The sequence below is a fragment of the Cryptotermes secundus genome, unplaced genomic scaffold, assembly GCF_002891405.2.
Source record: "Cryptotermes secundus unplaced genomic scaffold, Csec_1.0 scaffold234, whole genome shotgun sequence".
Classification (NCBI taxonomy): domain Eukaryota; kingdom Metazoa; phylum Arthropoda; class Insecta; order Blattodea; family Kalotermitidae; genus Cryptotermes; species Cryptotermes secundus.
The window spans coordinates 1916186-1934484 of record NW_019725843.1 but is presented as its reverse complement, the minus strand read 5'-3'; the positions used below and the strand labels follow the sequence as shown (position 1 = coordinate 1934484).

The following is an 18299-nucleotide window of genomic DNA, read 5'->3' as shown; positions in this document are numbered from 1 at the left end:
CCACAGAAATATCAGAAGGTTCCGATGTTGCCCTCCTCCATACTGTGTCTGCCTTCGTATGCATCTACTCTTTGGCCTTCCCTCTAATTATGTTTATCTCTGAATTTGGCAATGTTATGAAACCACAGAAATATCAGAAGGTTCCACTGTTGCCCTGCTCCATACTGTGTCTGCCTTCTTATGCATCTACTCTTTGGCGTTCCCTCTAATGATCCATATCTCTGAATTTGGCAATGATATGAAACTACAGAAATATCAGAAGGTATTCAACTTTATTTATTTCAAAATCTCTGAAACAGGTATGTATTTTCTTACAAATGTAAGTCAGAGTTGTAAGGATGGAATGATCAGACATGAAATGAAAACTTGCATGAAGTTTAACCATTAACACTAACATTAAAAATACTTCAGATCATAAATGTACTGTTTTAAATAACTGTGCAGTTCCAGTTGGTCATAAGTGGTATTCTGTTACATATGTAGGCCAAAGTTAAGGGAGAACATCAGCAAAATTGTGCGCATGCTTTGGATATATTTGGACTGTTCACTACTGGCAAGAATGCTTCAATACTAAAGGTATTAATAGCCAAATGATCTAAAATAATTTAAACAAGGTAACGTAAAATTGTTATATTAATGACGCACAATTCGTGATCATAAATATCGCACAGTTATGTTTATTGGCACTGAGCAATTTTGCATGCTCCTATAACTTTGCCTTTCATTCCAAATTCTGCATCTGCATATTTTGGCATAAATCCATGACTAGTGTCTGAATCAAAAATCTTACTCTTTTTCCATTGTTAAAATGATTGAAACTGACATGTACTTAAACATACACACAATAACTAAGAAACGTATGTACACAGTGTTATTTACAAATTATCATCATAGATTGTAGCAGTATATTTTTGTTTTCTAATTAATAAATAGGAATTCTCAATTATTTTCTCTTCACAAGTTATCCTCTGTAAAATTAGTTAATTTGTATGATGAACAAAATTATTCAAAATGGGATTTCAGGAAAACCAGACACAGATTAATTTTGAGTTCCATATATCTTTTTTTTTTTAATTTGGCTCAACAAGCTTGAAATTTTATCAGTGAGAAAATCTCATGAAAATTACAGCTGAGTGTTGCAATAATTTTACATTTCTTCTATATAATATTCAGTAATTTTTAACTTAATATTTAAACTGACAGATGTTGTACTAGTCTGTGGAACTAAACAACTATTACACTTGCAATCTGTAAAGCGATGCTGGTACATTATATTTCAATGCCTCCATTTGTACAATACCCCAATAACAATCTAAACGGAGCTCAATATGAGCCAAAAAAAAATACTTGTTATTCTCGATACGGCAACCGCTGCTTTCTGCTTCTTCACCAGCAAGCATAAAATGTATGTAGGAGGCATTTATCATATAAAATAATAATACTAATTTTTAAAATATTTACATAATAATATCATGGGCTTGACTTTACTGCTCTACTGTACAACATTTGATATCACATCCGTACCATCACAGTTTTGTGCGTCATTCCTAATGATGGGACTTCTACCAGCCATAAGGAATACCAACACAAAAATTTGCTTCCATTTTGGTCAACTAGCCAGATAAATTCCAAGCAAAATTCGCAACTAGTCATCTTTACAGTCTTGACTTGCTTAACTTTTAATTAAGTAGAAGTTAAAAAGCTTGTCATTTAGAAGGGTGGCAACTGTCCTTTTGATGACACACAAACAGCGACCTGATCTGCCAGAAACCAAAGTACAACATTATATACCATTCTCACTATAGACATGACACATGTCTCTCCTTCTTGTGTTTCAGAAGAAATGGTCTGCAGACTTCACAAGCTTTGCTTTCTACCAACTACCTGAATCATTACCAAGTCTATCTGCATGCCTGTATCAAGTGACGATGTCGGCATTGTATATCGGTGGAATGCCATCTTATATTTAAAATTCGTGCAGTCAAATACAACTCAAAATTTTGATTTTCAAATTCACATATTACCCTTTCATTAAAATGTATCCAAAATTAACAAATAAAACAGCATACATTGTGCTTCTTGTAATGGTACTCTGGTTTACAGCATTCATGTGATATAAAATGCATATTGTTCTTAATTTTACAAACTTGCAAACTTAAGACACAGGAACTGTTCAAGTATTTATATTTTGATTCCCTCAAATGACTGTTGTGAGAATGTCCGTTAATAAACGTAGATGTTTTTCAGTTGATCTCGAAGTTCTGGTGGGATTGTATAGGTTTCATTGATTGGTTTCCTTTTTACCAAGCGCTTCCAGCGTCCCTGAAGATTCTTCCGGAATCCACGGCAAAATCCAGGCTGTTCTGAAGGGAGGGGATGTACAAGAGTTTCCTGCAAGCATAAACAATTCATGATAAATGTCACAATAAGCAAAGTTCATTGGGGTGCACAACAGTGAAATCACTCCAAAAGGTTCTACCTCACGGAATATAATATTAGACAGCAAACAATAAAACATGTTTCAAACTTCTTGGAATGTATACTTTGAAGGGTAACTCTATTGTTAACACAGGGGTTCCCCAATTCTTTCTTAGGACACCTTTCTGTGAATAAAAATAATAAACCTTAATTTTATCTATAAAATACTTTCTAATTTACATTGTATGTTTGCAATTTAATGTTACCTTTTTCTTATAAAATTATTCATACATTGTAATAATTAGATTATTTGAATTTTTTTTTGGAGCCTGGAAGAAAGTTTCCACTTTTGGAAATGCTGCTGTAATGGACATCTCAGTTTTGACAGCAAGAGAACTTCTGGTACTCTTCTAACACTCAGAAATGCATTAACAATTCATAAGGTAAGGCACTGACTAACATGGTACAAAATTTATAACCAGGTTTAAGTTCCAGGTTGCTGCATTTACCATTGGGATCAACTGTTTATTTCCATGTTTACTCTGCTGTCTTAGTGAAAGCTAACGATTTCTCAAATTCACAGAACCAGAAATAAACAAATGAAAAATGAAAGCTAGTCACGGCTCATCAATATGCACAATACGGTTCATCTCTTTCTGCCTTCACAGATCAACGTTAAAGACAAGGATTGCTTTCTGTTTATCATATTTTACAAGGATCAATAACAGTGGTCATGTCTTGAGTTTGTATTGTTATTGAAACTTTTTGGGCAATGAATTCGCTGCTCTTTCTGATAACAAATTGTATCTTCCCTGGATAGGAGCAATAATCACTGGCTGCATGTTCAAAATGTTAGGGGGGGAAGGCACACCAAGGAAACTGGCAACCGCAACTATCGAGAATTATCAACTGGGTTGCCGTTTCCTCAATTTGCGTTGCTCCATTGAGTAACACGTTTTCAACTCAGGCTGATAACAATTCTCGGAAATTGCGGTTCGTTGCGGTTGCCAGTTTCCTTGGTGTGCCCTCGCCCTAAAACTGAAATTTGCCACACACATATTTTTTTATATATACAATAAATAAGAGTTTTTCATCCCCTCAAACCAGGAACATAGTTCGAGGCAAAGTACGACTTCAATGAAGAAATGGGTCAGCGGTAAGAAAAAAGACTCTTCTGTCACATAATGAATATAGCTAACAGTGGGGAAAATAAGCTTTGCTGGTAGTTTCGGCACGTTAACTTCGCGTAGCAGTGGCGACAACTTGCCAACAAGAATATATTCTAACCATGTATAAGAATTCGTTATGAAATTATGTATGGTATGTATCAACAATTACACCAAACGTGCAGTCACGGAGACGTAACAAGAATATAGCCTATATGACCTTGTAAGTCATATTATGTTTATGAATTTGTTTGCTCTTCCGGTTATCAATACAAATTCTTGCAATTTGTCAGATTTTCAAAGGGGTCACTGAATACGTGTTAAATATTTTTCAAATTATTGGAGAAACTGTGATCTTAAACTCATTTTTTGTTCGAAATAAATTTGGTCATGGACACATTACAGTAGACAATGTTTTGCCTTTTTTTGCATACCACGGTTTATTAAATTTAACGCTGATATTTCTACGTTGGATCACTAAAAAATGCCGGACTCATCTACCCTTTAACACTGCCTGTTTAAAGACGAAATTTCATCATATTTACCTTGTCGTTTTTGTACATGGCGTAGGGGTGTGTGGCCGGGATCTGCCATATGAACTGGCGAGGTGTGTTGCTGAGACCATTGGCAGCAGTTGCGGCGTCTGCTGGAGACGGCACGGGAGGAGGATAGATGACAGTCGCTGACACTGTGGGAATGGTAGTTCCTCCAGTTGCAGCTGCTGGAGGCGTTGCAGTCCCACTGTTGTTGTTATTGTTGTGGTGACAATGATTGTTGTTCTGTTGTTGTGCAGAATGCAACATAACGTGGTCCTGTCGAACGCCGTTCTCGTCTCTCTTTCTCAATTTGCTGCGAACCATTCGAATAGCAATCATTGTAGCATTTGTACCAACCATTTTAAGTCTTTGTCAAAGCGTTCACGAGGTAGAAACTTTGTAATGAAGTTCAAAACTTCAAAGCTTTGGTTTAATGTTCTAGGAACTTTAAAGTCTTCTGTACCAAAACACTTGGTTCAGCGAGACTGCACTAGTATGTAATGACTTCACTTCTTAACAAAACGACTAGTTTCGATGTTGTTACGTATATAATGCCCGCTTCTCTGAGATTCTTTCAATATTTTTCGCAGGGCATATTACACACAGTAACTACAAGACTTGCAGCACAAAACTCCTACACGGAGCAGCGCACTGCGACCCTTGCCACGCTCTCAAACGATTTGAGCTCGGCGCACTTCTAAACCGCCGTCCTTCGCCGATTGCCGTTTTAAACCTTGCTCGTGACGTCACAGCGACACGTCGTCATTGGTTGTAAGGTTTTATCTGAACGAATAGCGTTGCAGGAAAAAACTTAATTCCCCGTGATTGAATATTACCGCGCGCAGACAATAACAATAAAAATGTTTCGGGAAAAGAGGGGAGGGGGAAGTAAGCTGCAGAAAGTTGGCAGGAGAAGAAGATAGAGAGAGGAGAATGCGGAGTAAAACGTTCCAGACAAGAGAATCGTAACTTTTTTACACACATTCGCAAAATAACCGCTGACACACAGTCAATTAGAACGTGTCTGTACAAACAAGTTCTTTTTGTGACTATGCCCCCGTCTACAACGTTTCTTGGAACCACGCTACGTTATTTTTTATTGCAATCGATGAAGGCATTCAAATCAACCGACTTCTAAGAAATCATGACGAGTTTCGAAAGAAGTGACCAGGATCCTCTAACGCTGGTACCACGACTTTCAGTCAAACTTTATACACAACTGTTATGAATTTATATGCATTTCCTGTATCAGAAGTACACGTATTTTACAATTGTACTTTCATGCGGTTCTAAATTTAAATCCCTACTACTGTCAACCGGCGTTTCGGAAGAACACGTCGCCTCCATCTTCAGGGTCGCAGAATAAGCCGTGCTCTGCTTGCCACCTGCTTCCAGTCTGGATTCTTGCTCGGCTTATTCTTAGACCCTGAAGATGGAGGCGACGTGTTCTTCCGAAACGCCGGCTGATTTACAGCTGACTACATGGCGTTACATCCCAGAAGATAGGACTCTGCATAACCACAGCTATGAGAAGCTCAAATCCTATCTACTACTTTTTCTTTGGTTTACGGAAAATGCCAACCTTTTTTGTTGCTAAATTGTATGTGTGACTATAGACGGGGTTTGGATTGGTGACTCCATTTATTGACCACTTACACACACAACTCGAACTACAAGTAATTGTAACACTATCTCTGATTTACGCACTTTACAAAATCACTACAGCATACGCTAAGACTCACTCTTTTATGGTCTTCCCTTCTCGTTGATTGGTAACAGCTTTCAGCTATGGAGATTCTTCAGCTTTTGTGCTCATGCTGTTGCCCGCTGGCTAATACTACTCACAAATGAACTTGTTGTCAAAGTCAAAGTTACTTTGCGACTAGCAGTTTATCGCCAATCAGTTCCTCTCGGCGTGAAGCCCCTTGAGACCCACGATTAAAGAATTTTTCAGCTGAACTCTTGCGGTATAGACCTTATGTAACATCCTCTCTGACGAGAGGATTGGTCTGTCGTATACAATTGATGCTGGTCCTCGCCAGCAATCCATATTTTCACACCCTATTTTTTCAGACCCTTTATACTACGATGTTATCATCTCCCAAGCGGCCTCTTCGGGTTTTCTGAATTCGCATCTCTGCCTTTCGTGCTACGTGACCCAACCATCTCAATCTCATTGATATGGCCAGCGAAGAATGTGAAAGAAATCAGTAGGTCTATATTTACTACTACATCGTAAACTTGTCAGCTAGTGTCAATACAATGTCAAGCTGACAACATTACTGTGCATTATCCCAACGAAATATTTTGACGGCTGCGGAACGTCCACTCATTTAAATGATTTTATCTGTTTCAACGGCTGTGAAACGTGGCCGTCTTGGACGTTCTAATACGTGTAGTTTATATACCGGGCAACAGACGTAGCCTAGTTTACCTACAGACCCTAAGGACGTTTCGTCATATTATTTTTCAAACCTGTTTTTAAACTTTGTAATTCGTTTTGTGTAGGGATTTGAATCGGACGAAATCAAAATAGTATAGACTATGTTTGTGGTTTAAAGGGTGGCATGGCGTCCTGTATAAATCGTCCAATTGCGAAGCATATTCTGCGTGTAAATATTTCTCTCGGAATCCTTAAATTTGCCCCTACAAACAATCAAAGATTATGCAACCGAGATATCGTATCTGAAGATGTGAGATACGAGTCATTGCTGGAGTTATTGGTGACTCTACTCATCTTCTCACTGATTATCAACAGTTCATTATCACCTTACCTCTGACGTCACTAGTGTCAACTAGTAGAAGGTTCGACCTTTGAAACCAATAAATCATTATACTAAACGCGATCAACATATAAAGCCTACGAATGCGTAGAACTTGAGGTTCTCACAGAGGTAGTTATGAAGATTACTTATATTCTGGTATATATAGCAGTGTAATCTGCTGAAAGGGAGATTTCAATGCCGAAATAGGTAGGGAAGACATTTTCAAACCAACAATTAGGGACGAAAGTTTACACGAAAATATTAATTATAATGGACTGAGAGTAGTAAACTTTCTTTCTTTTACTTCTTTTGGCTTATTTTGGACTTCACCCATCGTACGGCATATAAAAACCACGACGTTTCGGAGACTGGATCTGTCTGGACAGATCCAGTCTCCGAAACGTCGTTTTTTTTTTTGTCTTTTATATACCGGACGATGGGTGAAGTCCAAAATAAGCCAAAAGAAGCACAGTATACACCATCGTCAGAATCCTTTCAAGTCTATTTCTTTCTTTTCTTTTTTTTTTTTCTTTCATTGGCGCTACAGCCCTCATTTGGGCCTAGGCCTACCTCCATGAAACACTCCGGTAGTAAACTTTACCATATCCAAAAATCTGTCAAAAGTACAATGTTCTCACATCGTAACATTAATAAATTTAAGATCCAAAATTTGTGTCGATGGTACGTAAGCACAAATATTATATTTTTGGACATTATCCATCGTCTTGTCTTTATCTAAAAACCGTCCTGTTTATTTTTTCAAAACACAGCCTTTCGAAGGCTGGATTCTGTCTCCGCTTCAGGTAAAACCTACTCAGTTGGGCACAATTGATAGAACTAGTCCCTATCTGCGGAATTTTTATATAATTAAAAATGTTAACGATTTTTAATTTATTGCAAATGGCGTGAACTGTAACATGCACAAGAGTTGAGTTCAATTGTAACACTTTAATTACGAAATGTTCAGTTATGCGCGTGTGGAATGGACAATACTCAGTGCAGTGTAGCAGGTTTGGCATAATGGGACAACTGAGGATGGTCATTTGGGGCCGAAACATATTGTGTTAATAGCGAAAGCAAATGTGAAACAAGAAATAAACAATTGCATTAATGTCGGAAAATTGTATGTAAATGAGGTAGTATATAGTAATGAAACAGGATGCTTAAACACAAGACTGTACATAGGGTCAGTGATCTTAGGCAGATAGAAACGCATACAGCTGAACCATTAGTACCTGACTCTAGTCCTTTTGAGTTCCAATTTTTTTTCCCCCTTGGCACTACAGCCCCAGTGGGCCTAGGCCTACCTCCATGAACTTTTCCGTTCACTTCGGTTTTTCTAGATCTTACACATTCGGTAGGACTCCTTGGGCGGGTGATCAGCTCGTCGCAAGGCCTCTACCTGTACACAGACACAGAAAAACGCACACACAAACTAAATATCCATGCCCTGAGTGGGATTCGAACCCACGATCCCGGTTTCCAAGCGAGCGAAGACAGTACATGCCTTAGACCGCTCGGCTACCGTGACCGGCGAATTCCAAATTACTATTGCAAATTTAAAACAGTACAAACTGCCCGGTAGTGATCTAATTCCGGCAGAACTGATTCAAGTGTGAGGCGAAACTTTACGGTCCAAGATCCACAGACTCGTGAATTCTGTTTGGAGTAAGGAAGAATTGCCTGTACAGTGGTAGGAGTCCATTACTGTACTAATTTACAAGAAGGGCGATATCACTGACTGTAGTAATTATCATGGGATATAACTGTTCTCAACTTCTTACAAATATTTTCCAATATCCTTCAATCAAGGTTAAATCCATATGTAGATGCAATTATTGGGTATCATCAGTGTGGGTTTCGACCTGACATATAGAATATATAGCGTGTATGATGGGGACAATTACACAACAATATTCCTGAAAAGCAAAATAGACACTATTGTAACAACATTCGTTTCATTTTGCTGTTGACGCTACATGTTTCGACCCTTATATTGTGCCACCATCAGGCCTACAATGATACTAGTCCTAGTTCTTGAATTTCATATAATTTCAATATGGATCCATGTTATATTCTTGTGAGTTTTAAACGCATAAATTGAATTTTCAGTTAAAACATAAATACTTAGGCAGGAAAATTTAGAATTAAAAATTAAAACATAAACATTAATATTAAAATTGTATAGAAATGAGATATTTTTCAAGAAATCTCTTAAAACTTTGTGATCGCTACATGTTGATATGCTTATCCGGCGGTAGAAGCAATTACAGTGCTGGCCGGCAACGTATCGGGATCTTCTCTCGTAAATTGGACAGTGGGGTTTTGACCTTGCTATCGTCTTGTTGAGCCTATGCTCATTATTCTGTGTATCACTTGGAGTGATCTGTAACAATATTATTTAATTATTTTGAGGTGAAGCTTGTGAGTGTGTCGTTATTAAACTCGTTCTCAGGTTGCTTAGTAAACGTACTTACGTGTATGTGTACAGGCCACTCACTTCCTGTGCTGATGCTGTAGCGGTTCAGTCTAGACTACTTGTTGGGGGAGTCACTGTATCTGTGTTAAGTGTTTGTGTAGAGTCGAGTGGTATGAGGTAGGGGGGAGGATACTGTGAGTGGTTGAAGGGATGTAGTAGGGGTGGGGTTATTTGTTGTGTATTTATATTAGACTATCGAATATGGGGTTATGCATATCCGGAAATGTATTGTTCATCTGTAGACCTTTCTTTGTTATGTCATATGTTATGTATATATAATATCTTTCTGGTGTGCTGAGTTTGGGTCCCTCCCTTTCTATATGTAATACTTTCTTCAAACTGGGACTAAGCAATAGTCCAACTTGTGAGAGGTGTCAAGAAGTAAAAACGATACAGCCACACATATCCTGTGTGAATGTGAGGCTTTAGCTTATTTAATATTGCGCCATTTGGGTCAATATTTTATGGAACCAAGTGACTATTTCGACGTCCCCACGTACAAAATCCTACGCTTCATTCGAAGTGCGGGTTTGTTGAGGGGATAATCAGAAGGGGAGGCACAATAGATCACTGTGGTCGCGGTGCAAGGGCCAAGCAGGCCCACCCCTTATACATTCATTCATTCATTCATGGTTTGGTCCATCGTGTCAAATGTACACATATATGTCCCGTTTCCTAGATGTGTTGTGCGAATTTAGAATTTTGTTTATTAGTCGTGATAACACTGGGATGACCAATGCGTAGGTGGGTGGACAATATTAAAATGGATCTTAGAGAGATCCCGGAAGCCGGGATCGTGGGTTCCAATCCCACATAAGGCACGGATGTTTGGTGTGTGTTTGCGTTTATTCTGTGTTTGTGTTATCCTGTGTTTAGGTAGAGGCCTTGCGACCGGCTGATCACTCGTCCAAGGAGTCCTACCGTCTGTAAAATGATTACGGTACTGAATAAGAGGCCAGGGCCCTAAATGGGCTGGAAAAGCCATTGAAAAAATGACACAACAGGATGCATACTGTTCGACGTAACAGATCAACTACAGATTAGATCTTTTGCATTCATCAGATACTGGAGAAAAAATGGGAGTACAATGAGACAGCACATCAGCTATTCGTAGACTTCAAGAAAGCCTATAATTCAGTTAGAAGAGAATTGTTACACAATATTCTCACAGAAAGTTGAGTACCAAAGAAATTAGGCTAATTAAAATGTGTTTAAATGAAACGTATAGTAAAGTTCGTATAGGTACACATGTGTCTGATACGTTTCCTATCAAAAACTGTTTGAAACAAGGAGATGTTTTATCGCCATTTCTTTTGAAATTTGTTTTAGACTGTGTCATTAGGAAGGTCCAGGAAAACCAGATGGGACTGAAATTAAGTGGGATATATCAGCTGCTACTCTGTGCTGATGACGTGAATCAATTGGGAGATAACACAGATACCATAAAGAAAAAGTGATTAATTCAACTGACGCTAGTAAGGAGATTGGTCTAGAGGTAAACACAATGAAAACTAAGAATATGTTACTGTCTCGTCACCAAAATGAGGGCAAAATCATGACATAAAGATAGCTAACAGATCCTCTGAAAATTTGGCACAGTTCTGATATTTGGGAACGACTATAACAAACCAAATTTGATTCAAGAGGAAATTAAGAGGAGATTAGACTTGGGTAATGCTTGCTACCATTCAGTCCAGAACCTTGTGTCTTCTCGTCTGCTGTCTAAAAACGTAAAAATTAAAATATACGAAACTATAATTTTGCCTGTGGTTCTGTATTGGTGTGAAACTTGGTCGCTGACATTAAGGGAGGAACACAGACTGAGGGTGTTTGAGAAGAGGGTGTTGAGGAGAATATTTGGACCGAAGAGGGATGAAGTGATAGGAGGGTGGAGAAAACTGCATAATGAGGAGCTTCATAACATGTTCTCTTCTCCCAGTATAATTAGAATTATGAAGTCAAGGAGGATGAGATGGACAGACCATGTAGCACGAATGGGGGCGAACAGGAATGCATACAGGATACTGGTGGGAAAGCCAGAAGAAAAACACGCAGGTGGGTGGGTAATATTAAAATGGAACTTATAGAGGTAGGATGAGGTGGTAGTAACTGGATTGATTGGTCCAGGATAGGGACCAGTGGAGGGTTCTTGTGAACACGGTAATGAACCTTCGGGTTCCATAAAATTTTGGAAGTTCTTGAGTAGCTGCACAATAAGCGGCTTCTGAAGAAGGGCCCATCTCAATGAAGTTAGTTAATTTAGTCCGTTGAAAGTCAAATAACGTTTCGGAGGAATATATCGTCTCCATCTTCAGGTTCGAATAAGCCGGCTTGCCACCTGCTTTCACACTAATATCTTGCTCGGCTTAACGACCCTGAAGACGTGGGTGATATTTTCCTCCGTCACATCGGTTGACTTGCAACGGACTACAAGGCGTTATATACTGTACAGTTTTGTTACAGAAAGTTCATTGGTTTGTAGATGAGTGACGTAGTCCCTGTTTGTGATGGACCCAACTGGTCTGTTTATAAGGTATACAATTTTTATCAATTACACAGTCTTTATGATTATATTTCCATATACGTGTATATTCAACAAACACGACGAAAATATATTGAATTTATCTCAACTAACGGCACTTATTAAATTAATGACGTTCGTTCTTTGAAAACAGAGTCCAGTCAAAGTACGAGCATGCAACGGCGCTGGAACGCTACATTATCACACGCAGTCCTTAACATTAAGGTCAGCATCTCTGCGCTTCTCCATAATAAAATAATTTCTGCGTCAATGAAGCTGGTTAATAGTTAAACTAAGCTCACACACATCATTTACGAACCAGGAGATAAGCCGAAGGACAGAAAATAGACAAGGTACGTCGGGAGCATTTATCTCAAGCCACACGGGTCTATAGTGTGCCCCAAAAGCTGGTAACGTAACTTGACATTTCGATTTGTTTCAATGGCTTATGGTTCATTTAACGATGTCATTTTCAGCTGTATAGTTTATGTAACGTCCAGCATGATTTAAATGATAAATTAGAAAGTCTCCGACCGCCTCTGTGGTCTAGTGGTAAGAGTTCCTGGCTACAGTTCAAGAGGTACGGGTTCGATTCCCGGCGATAGCAGATCTTCTGAAAAGTAGTGGGTCTTGAACGGGGTACACTCAGCCTCGTGAAGATAACTGAGGAGCTACTTAAATGAAAACATAGCGGCTCCGGTCTAGAAAACCGAAATTAACGGCCGTGGGGATTCGTTGCGCTGACCACGTGACACCCTCTATCCGCAAAAGCTGGCACTAACTTCGGCGACAAGCGGCGGTCGCTCGGTCAGTATAGTTCGCTTGCGGACTAAAGGCCACGGAGCTTGTTTGTATGTAGAACGAAGACGAGCATAATGGTACGGCAGACAGTGGGGGCAAACCATTTGACGTGCACAATTGTCGTTTTCTCAAGATAGGCTGAGCTCCGTGGCGTTATCCTGCTTCACTTCACACGTTACTAGGAAACAATATACGAGATTTGTTAATATGTAGCGAACTAAACTGGATGAAACCGGCTTCGTAAAATCCGTTTAAATAGAAAAGAAACGTACTTTAAAGAGGTTCCAAACAAATTTTATGTAAGTATAATAAAATGTGGGGACCTCAAGAACTTGAACAGCGATATTACTTACATAAAATTTATTGCGAAACTCTTTAAAATACGTTTCTTTTCTATTTAAACGCATTTTACAAAGCCGGTTTCATCCAGTTTAGTTCGCTACATATTAACAAATCTCCTATATTGTTTCCTAGTAACGTGTGAAGTGAAGCCACATGAATAAAGTGCGGAGAATTAATCACTCATCCTGTGTGACATTTCGTATGAATGATTAAGAGCACTGGGGAATTTGCGAAGTCAATGTGCGTCGTGTACAGCCCATGACAGTCACGTGTCATTCAGTTCGGATAGCGCCCCGGACACCTGTGTGGGCAAAGAGTCAATTTCAAGAACAATGACAGCGTTTGTCATTCAGCTTATCGCAACAACACAAACACTGACACTAACGTGGTTACTCGCTTCATTACCCTTCAATTTGCGCATGCGCATGTTAAACCATCCCGAAGAATTCATACTCAATTCTGGGCTCGTTCCCAACCTTTTGAGAAATCTACGAAACATTTGTTCAAGCATTTACATTTTTATTTGGACATGTTTAACGACGATTTTACATGAAAACCTCTATGTGCTTCTGCGCATGTCTCGCTAAATTTTTAAAGGAAAGATTTTTTGAACAAACATTGTACAGAAAAAAGCGAAACACGTATTTCATATCCAACACGCTTTTCCCCTGCAGGACTTGGGGCTTTGGAGACAGTTAATCAAATGGGATTGTACACGTACATTTCCGACGTCGCAGGTTTAAAATCGACAACATCCTGAATATAATATCAATTAAGGAAAACAACAAAGCAATGCAAATATGACGATGGCACATGAATACAATTATTGACTTTTTGGATTTTTATCCTGTGCTGGGCTTTTATTGATAACAACATCTGGATAATGTTCATAAAATCAGTATCACTATCGCGTAAAGACTGCGTGGAAATCTAGTTTATCTTATTTTTTAATTTAGTAATATTACAATGCCGGTCACGGTAGCCGAGCGGTCTAAAACGTGCACTGTCATCGCTCGCTTGGAAACATGGATCGTGGGTTCGAATCCCACTCAAGGCATGGATGTTTAGTGTTTGTGTGTGTGTTTTTCTGTTTGTGCACAGGTAGAGGACTTGCGACAAGCTGATCCCCCGCCCAAGGAGTCCTACCGAATGTCTGAGATCTAGCAAACCGAAGTGAAACGGAGAGTTTCATGGAGGTAGGCCAAAGGCCCAAATTGGGGCTGTAGCGCCAAAGGAAAAAGTCTATTACAGTGCTGGTTTGAAGAATATATTTAATAAATAAATACAGGCCTATACTCGTACCTGTTAGATTGCCGTATAGTCCGGAAGAATTCCCACGTCCCGAGGGATTACATCGCATCCATCCTCACTGTCGGAGAGTAAGCCGAGCAAGAAACCAGCATCTACCAGTTGGTTGCTCCTTGCTTGTTCATTGCTCGGCTTAGAATCCTACCTTGAAGATGGAAGTGATATGTTCCTCCGAAACATCGGGCTTTCTTCCGAATTACACGGAGTTGCAACCCAGAAGATGGTAGTGTTTATATATATTCATATTTTTAGTGTCTTTCATAAGAGTGAATTGTGAAACATAATTTCAATTTTTCGGCAATTTGAATACCGTATAGGTCCGAATACAAGATGACCCCTTCTTTTTTCTATCAGAATAAATGTAAAGTTGTCCCTGTGCTTAAATAATTAAGCACTACGTTATGAAGGTGTATGGGAGAGTGAATGTATANTGTGTGTGTGTTTTTCTGTTTGTGCACAGGTAGAGGACTTGCGACAAGCTGATCCCCCGCCCAAGGAGTCCTACCGAATGTCTGAGATCTAGCAAACCGAAGTGAAACGGAGAGTTTCATGGAGGTAGGCCAAAGGCCCAAATTGGGGCTGTAGCGCCAAAGGAAAAAGTCTATTACAGTGCTGGTTTGAAGAATATATTTAATAAATAAATACAGGCCTATACTCGTACCTGTTAGATTGCAAGTTCTCACAGTGACGAGTGTTTAGAGTTGGGTCTTTCCGTTTGCAACGCCGTATAGTCCGGAAGAATTCCCACGTCCCGAGGGATTATATCGCATCCATCCTCACAGTCGGAGAGTAAGCCGAGCAAGAAACCAGCATCTACCAGTTGGTTGCTCCTTGCTTGTTCATTGCTCGGCTTAGAATCCTACCTTGAAGATGGAAGTGATGTTCCTCCGAAACATCGGGCTTTCTTCCGAATTACACGGAGTTGCAACCCAGAAGATGGTAGTGTTTATATATATTCATATTTTTAGTGTCTTTCATAAGAGTGAATTGTGAAACATAATTTCAATTTTTCGGCAATTTGAATACCGTATAGGTCCGAATACAAGATGACCCCTTCTTTTTTCTATCAGAATAAATGTAAAGTTGTCCCTGTGCTTAAATAATTAAGCCCTACGTTATGAAGGCGTATGGGAGAGTGTATGTATAGATCCACATTTTCTTGACCTAGGCACTAGTTGTCGCTATACCGACTCCTCCAATTAAAATATCAGGAAAAAAATAATCAGTATGTCATTTAGTTCTGAGGACAGTAAGAAAAAAAGAATTAAACACTGTGTGCGCTATTAAGAAATAATGAATTCAAAATTTAATACCTTAAACATAATTATGAGTTTATGTGTTTTCACAAATAGCATTAGAATTATTAATTAGAATGCCTTATAATTATCTAATAAATATTTATTTTTAATGGCCGTACTCATAAGGCGACTCTTCTTTTCTAAGAAGCAATATTTGAAAGAAAATATCTCGCCACATTTTCGGGACAATACGCATAGTATGAACTAAGTCAATAGCTGCACGTGAATTTAACGTAACAGAGGAGGAGCGGACAGCAATCTTAATTGTTTCATCTATAATTCATTCTGGGAAACAGGCCTGTCAAGCGTGCACTGCATGCTTCACAATCATATTTTGATTTCCATATTGAATTCCCGACTCCTACAACGGAAACACTCCTTGCTCAGCATGTTCTGGAGCCTAACCCACATTCCACGCAGCCTCACAGAGCCGATCTGCATCATTTTGCTGTAAAAGCGGCCGGGGAGTGAAGCTGACCACTCACCTTCAGCTTGTGCCGAGTTCAAGAAAATATGGATCTATACATCCGCTCCCCCATACGCCTTCATGGCGTGGTGAGTAATCAGTTAAGCACAGGGACAACTTTACCTTACCTATGCGCCCATTCTTTGGGGATTTCAACCCTTTAATATCCCTCTCTAAATAGACCCATGCGTTCAGGCTCACCTCTGTACAGTTCCGAATATTGAACAGGAAGTACCACGCTTGAACAAGACAGCTGTAGGAATAACTGCAAGTAATGGTGACGTATTCCTCGAACTCGGGATAATTTTATTTCAGGTTTTCCCACAGGGAAGACGAATCTTCTCTGGGTTTATATAAAACAGAATTATTGTGCTTACGTAACAATCATTTGCGTCATCAGGTACGGCAGTTTGTTTCATTCTGCTGTTATTCCGTTTCAGAAATTGTGGAAACGGGGCACGTGACTCGTGTGCGCGAGATTCATTGATGCTGGCGCACAGCGGTGTCTGTTGCGTAGTAAGGAACTCAAAGGTTGGTAGAAACACGCGCATTTTTATTCTTCCAACGTCATTGCTAAACGTTCTCCCAGTTTCAGTTAAGACAGAAGCGGGTTACAGTAGCAATGATCTGTCGAGTGCTAATACTTCTCATGGTATGTCACGAACGAGCTAGCACTCTTTTATTTCAGTTTATCGTGTCTATTCTGAGTTCTGATAAGATTCTGATGTGGATGTGTGACGTGTGGTATACAATATGAGTATAAAAAAATACGGTTTACTGCTGAGTGGAAAGTCAGGTTAAACGTCGGCCTCGACGCAACATTCGATAATATGTAGGACTAGAAAGGAGATGGTGACAAGGGGACAAACGATGAGACTTTCCGCTGAATTGTCAACGGGAATTACACTTATTTATTAATATAAATTTCTCCTTACGCCTCATTCTAGTTCTCTTAATTTGTCTCGTTGTTTCAGGTTGCCAGATTAGATTCTCTGTACGCGTTTATCATCATTCCCACACGCGTTAGATTAACTGCAGACTTGTTACGCCAAAACAGGAAGACATCTGTATACATTGCCAACGTTTCTCAGTGCTGTATCTCAGTAGGATTTGTTTTGCGACAGAGCAACCCAAGATAACAAAGGCTTTACACAGTTTCCACCTCGTAGCGCTACTTGGAATGACCTCAAAGAGGTAGATTCACAGACTGGATAAGACGCCGATCACACTCGCACAAGGCAAAACTACGTAACGACGTACGCAATTAGATCATTAAAATCACACATACAAATACTACCAAAGGAAAACGAGACACTGTAAGACCTAGGAATAAATAGAGCAGTCTGGGGTTTCAAATTTGAAACAGGCTTGAAAGCATTCCAGTTAGGGCAGAGAAACAGAAGAAATGAAACTAAACTTAAGTGTAAAGTTGTCCCTGTGCTTAACGCTGCGTGAATGCGGGTACAGTCGTGCTAAATTACGGTGCAACAAATGTGAGACCTACTCAGAAAGACAACCCCTCCTCTCGTCAAAGAAGAGATCAAATTTCCAAAAACATAAACCGTATTGGAAGGAATGTAAAATCAGGCCATGGGTCCCGAAAGGGCTCGAAACCAAGAACGACTGTGCTGGCGAGGACCAGCAGTAATATTCTGAACTGGACTGCATCTTAATGATTCAAATGTGTTTTCCATTTTCACTAGACACTTTAGTTTCACTTTCAGTTCCTAACACATTTGAATCCTTCAAATCTTGAAGCAGTTCGCAATTTTCCAGCCCCATCGGCCTTGAGTCTCAGTCCAAGTTTCCTCCTATCTTCCCTCAGGATTCTGTCAAATGTGAGGCCATATCTTGCTCCTCATTTTCACAGTAAACGCAAACTTCAAAATTTTGTCAACGGAATTTGATTCTCTGTCGCTGTTTAAGCATCATTCTCCCCCCCCCCCTTTTAAAAGCAATCACCAGTGCTTCAAGCGGTTCATCTTCGGGATATCTGAAGCTCGTTACCACAGCCGTGATTCAAGCAACAAAACGAATATACGTCGACACTAATTCAGAAATCAAAATTCCGTGGTCCCTGTCTCAATCCACTGCTTATAACCACCCTAACGTCTTCACTTCGATTCTGCTCTTACCAGAAGGACAAGCGGGCGGAGCCTCGGAACCTTCTAGCAAAGAATGTACTTTCTCCCCCCCCCC

At 39.6% G+C, this 18299-nt stretch overlaps 1 protein-coding gene across 3 annotated transcripts in view; it reads right to left on the bottom strand.

Annotated features, from left to right (window-relative positions):
• Nucleotides 1–253: 253 nt before the first annotated feature.
• Nucleotides 254–18299, bottom strand: part of LOC111863648 — a 365789-nt gene continuing 347743 nt past the window's right edge. For all 3 annotated transcript variants that reach the window (XM_023850144.2, XM_023850146.2, XM_033751145.1), the window contains exons 5-6: nucleotides 4130–4433; nucleotides 254–2391 (exon numbers count right to left, since the gene is read on the bottom strand). In XM_023850144.2, coding sequence (XP_023705912.1) covers nucleotides 2224–2391; nucleotides 4130–4433 — 472 coding nt within the window. In that variant the 3' untranslated portion in view covers nucleotides 254–2223. The remainder of the gene's footprint in view (nucleotides 2392–4129; nucleotides 4434–18299) is intronic.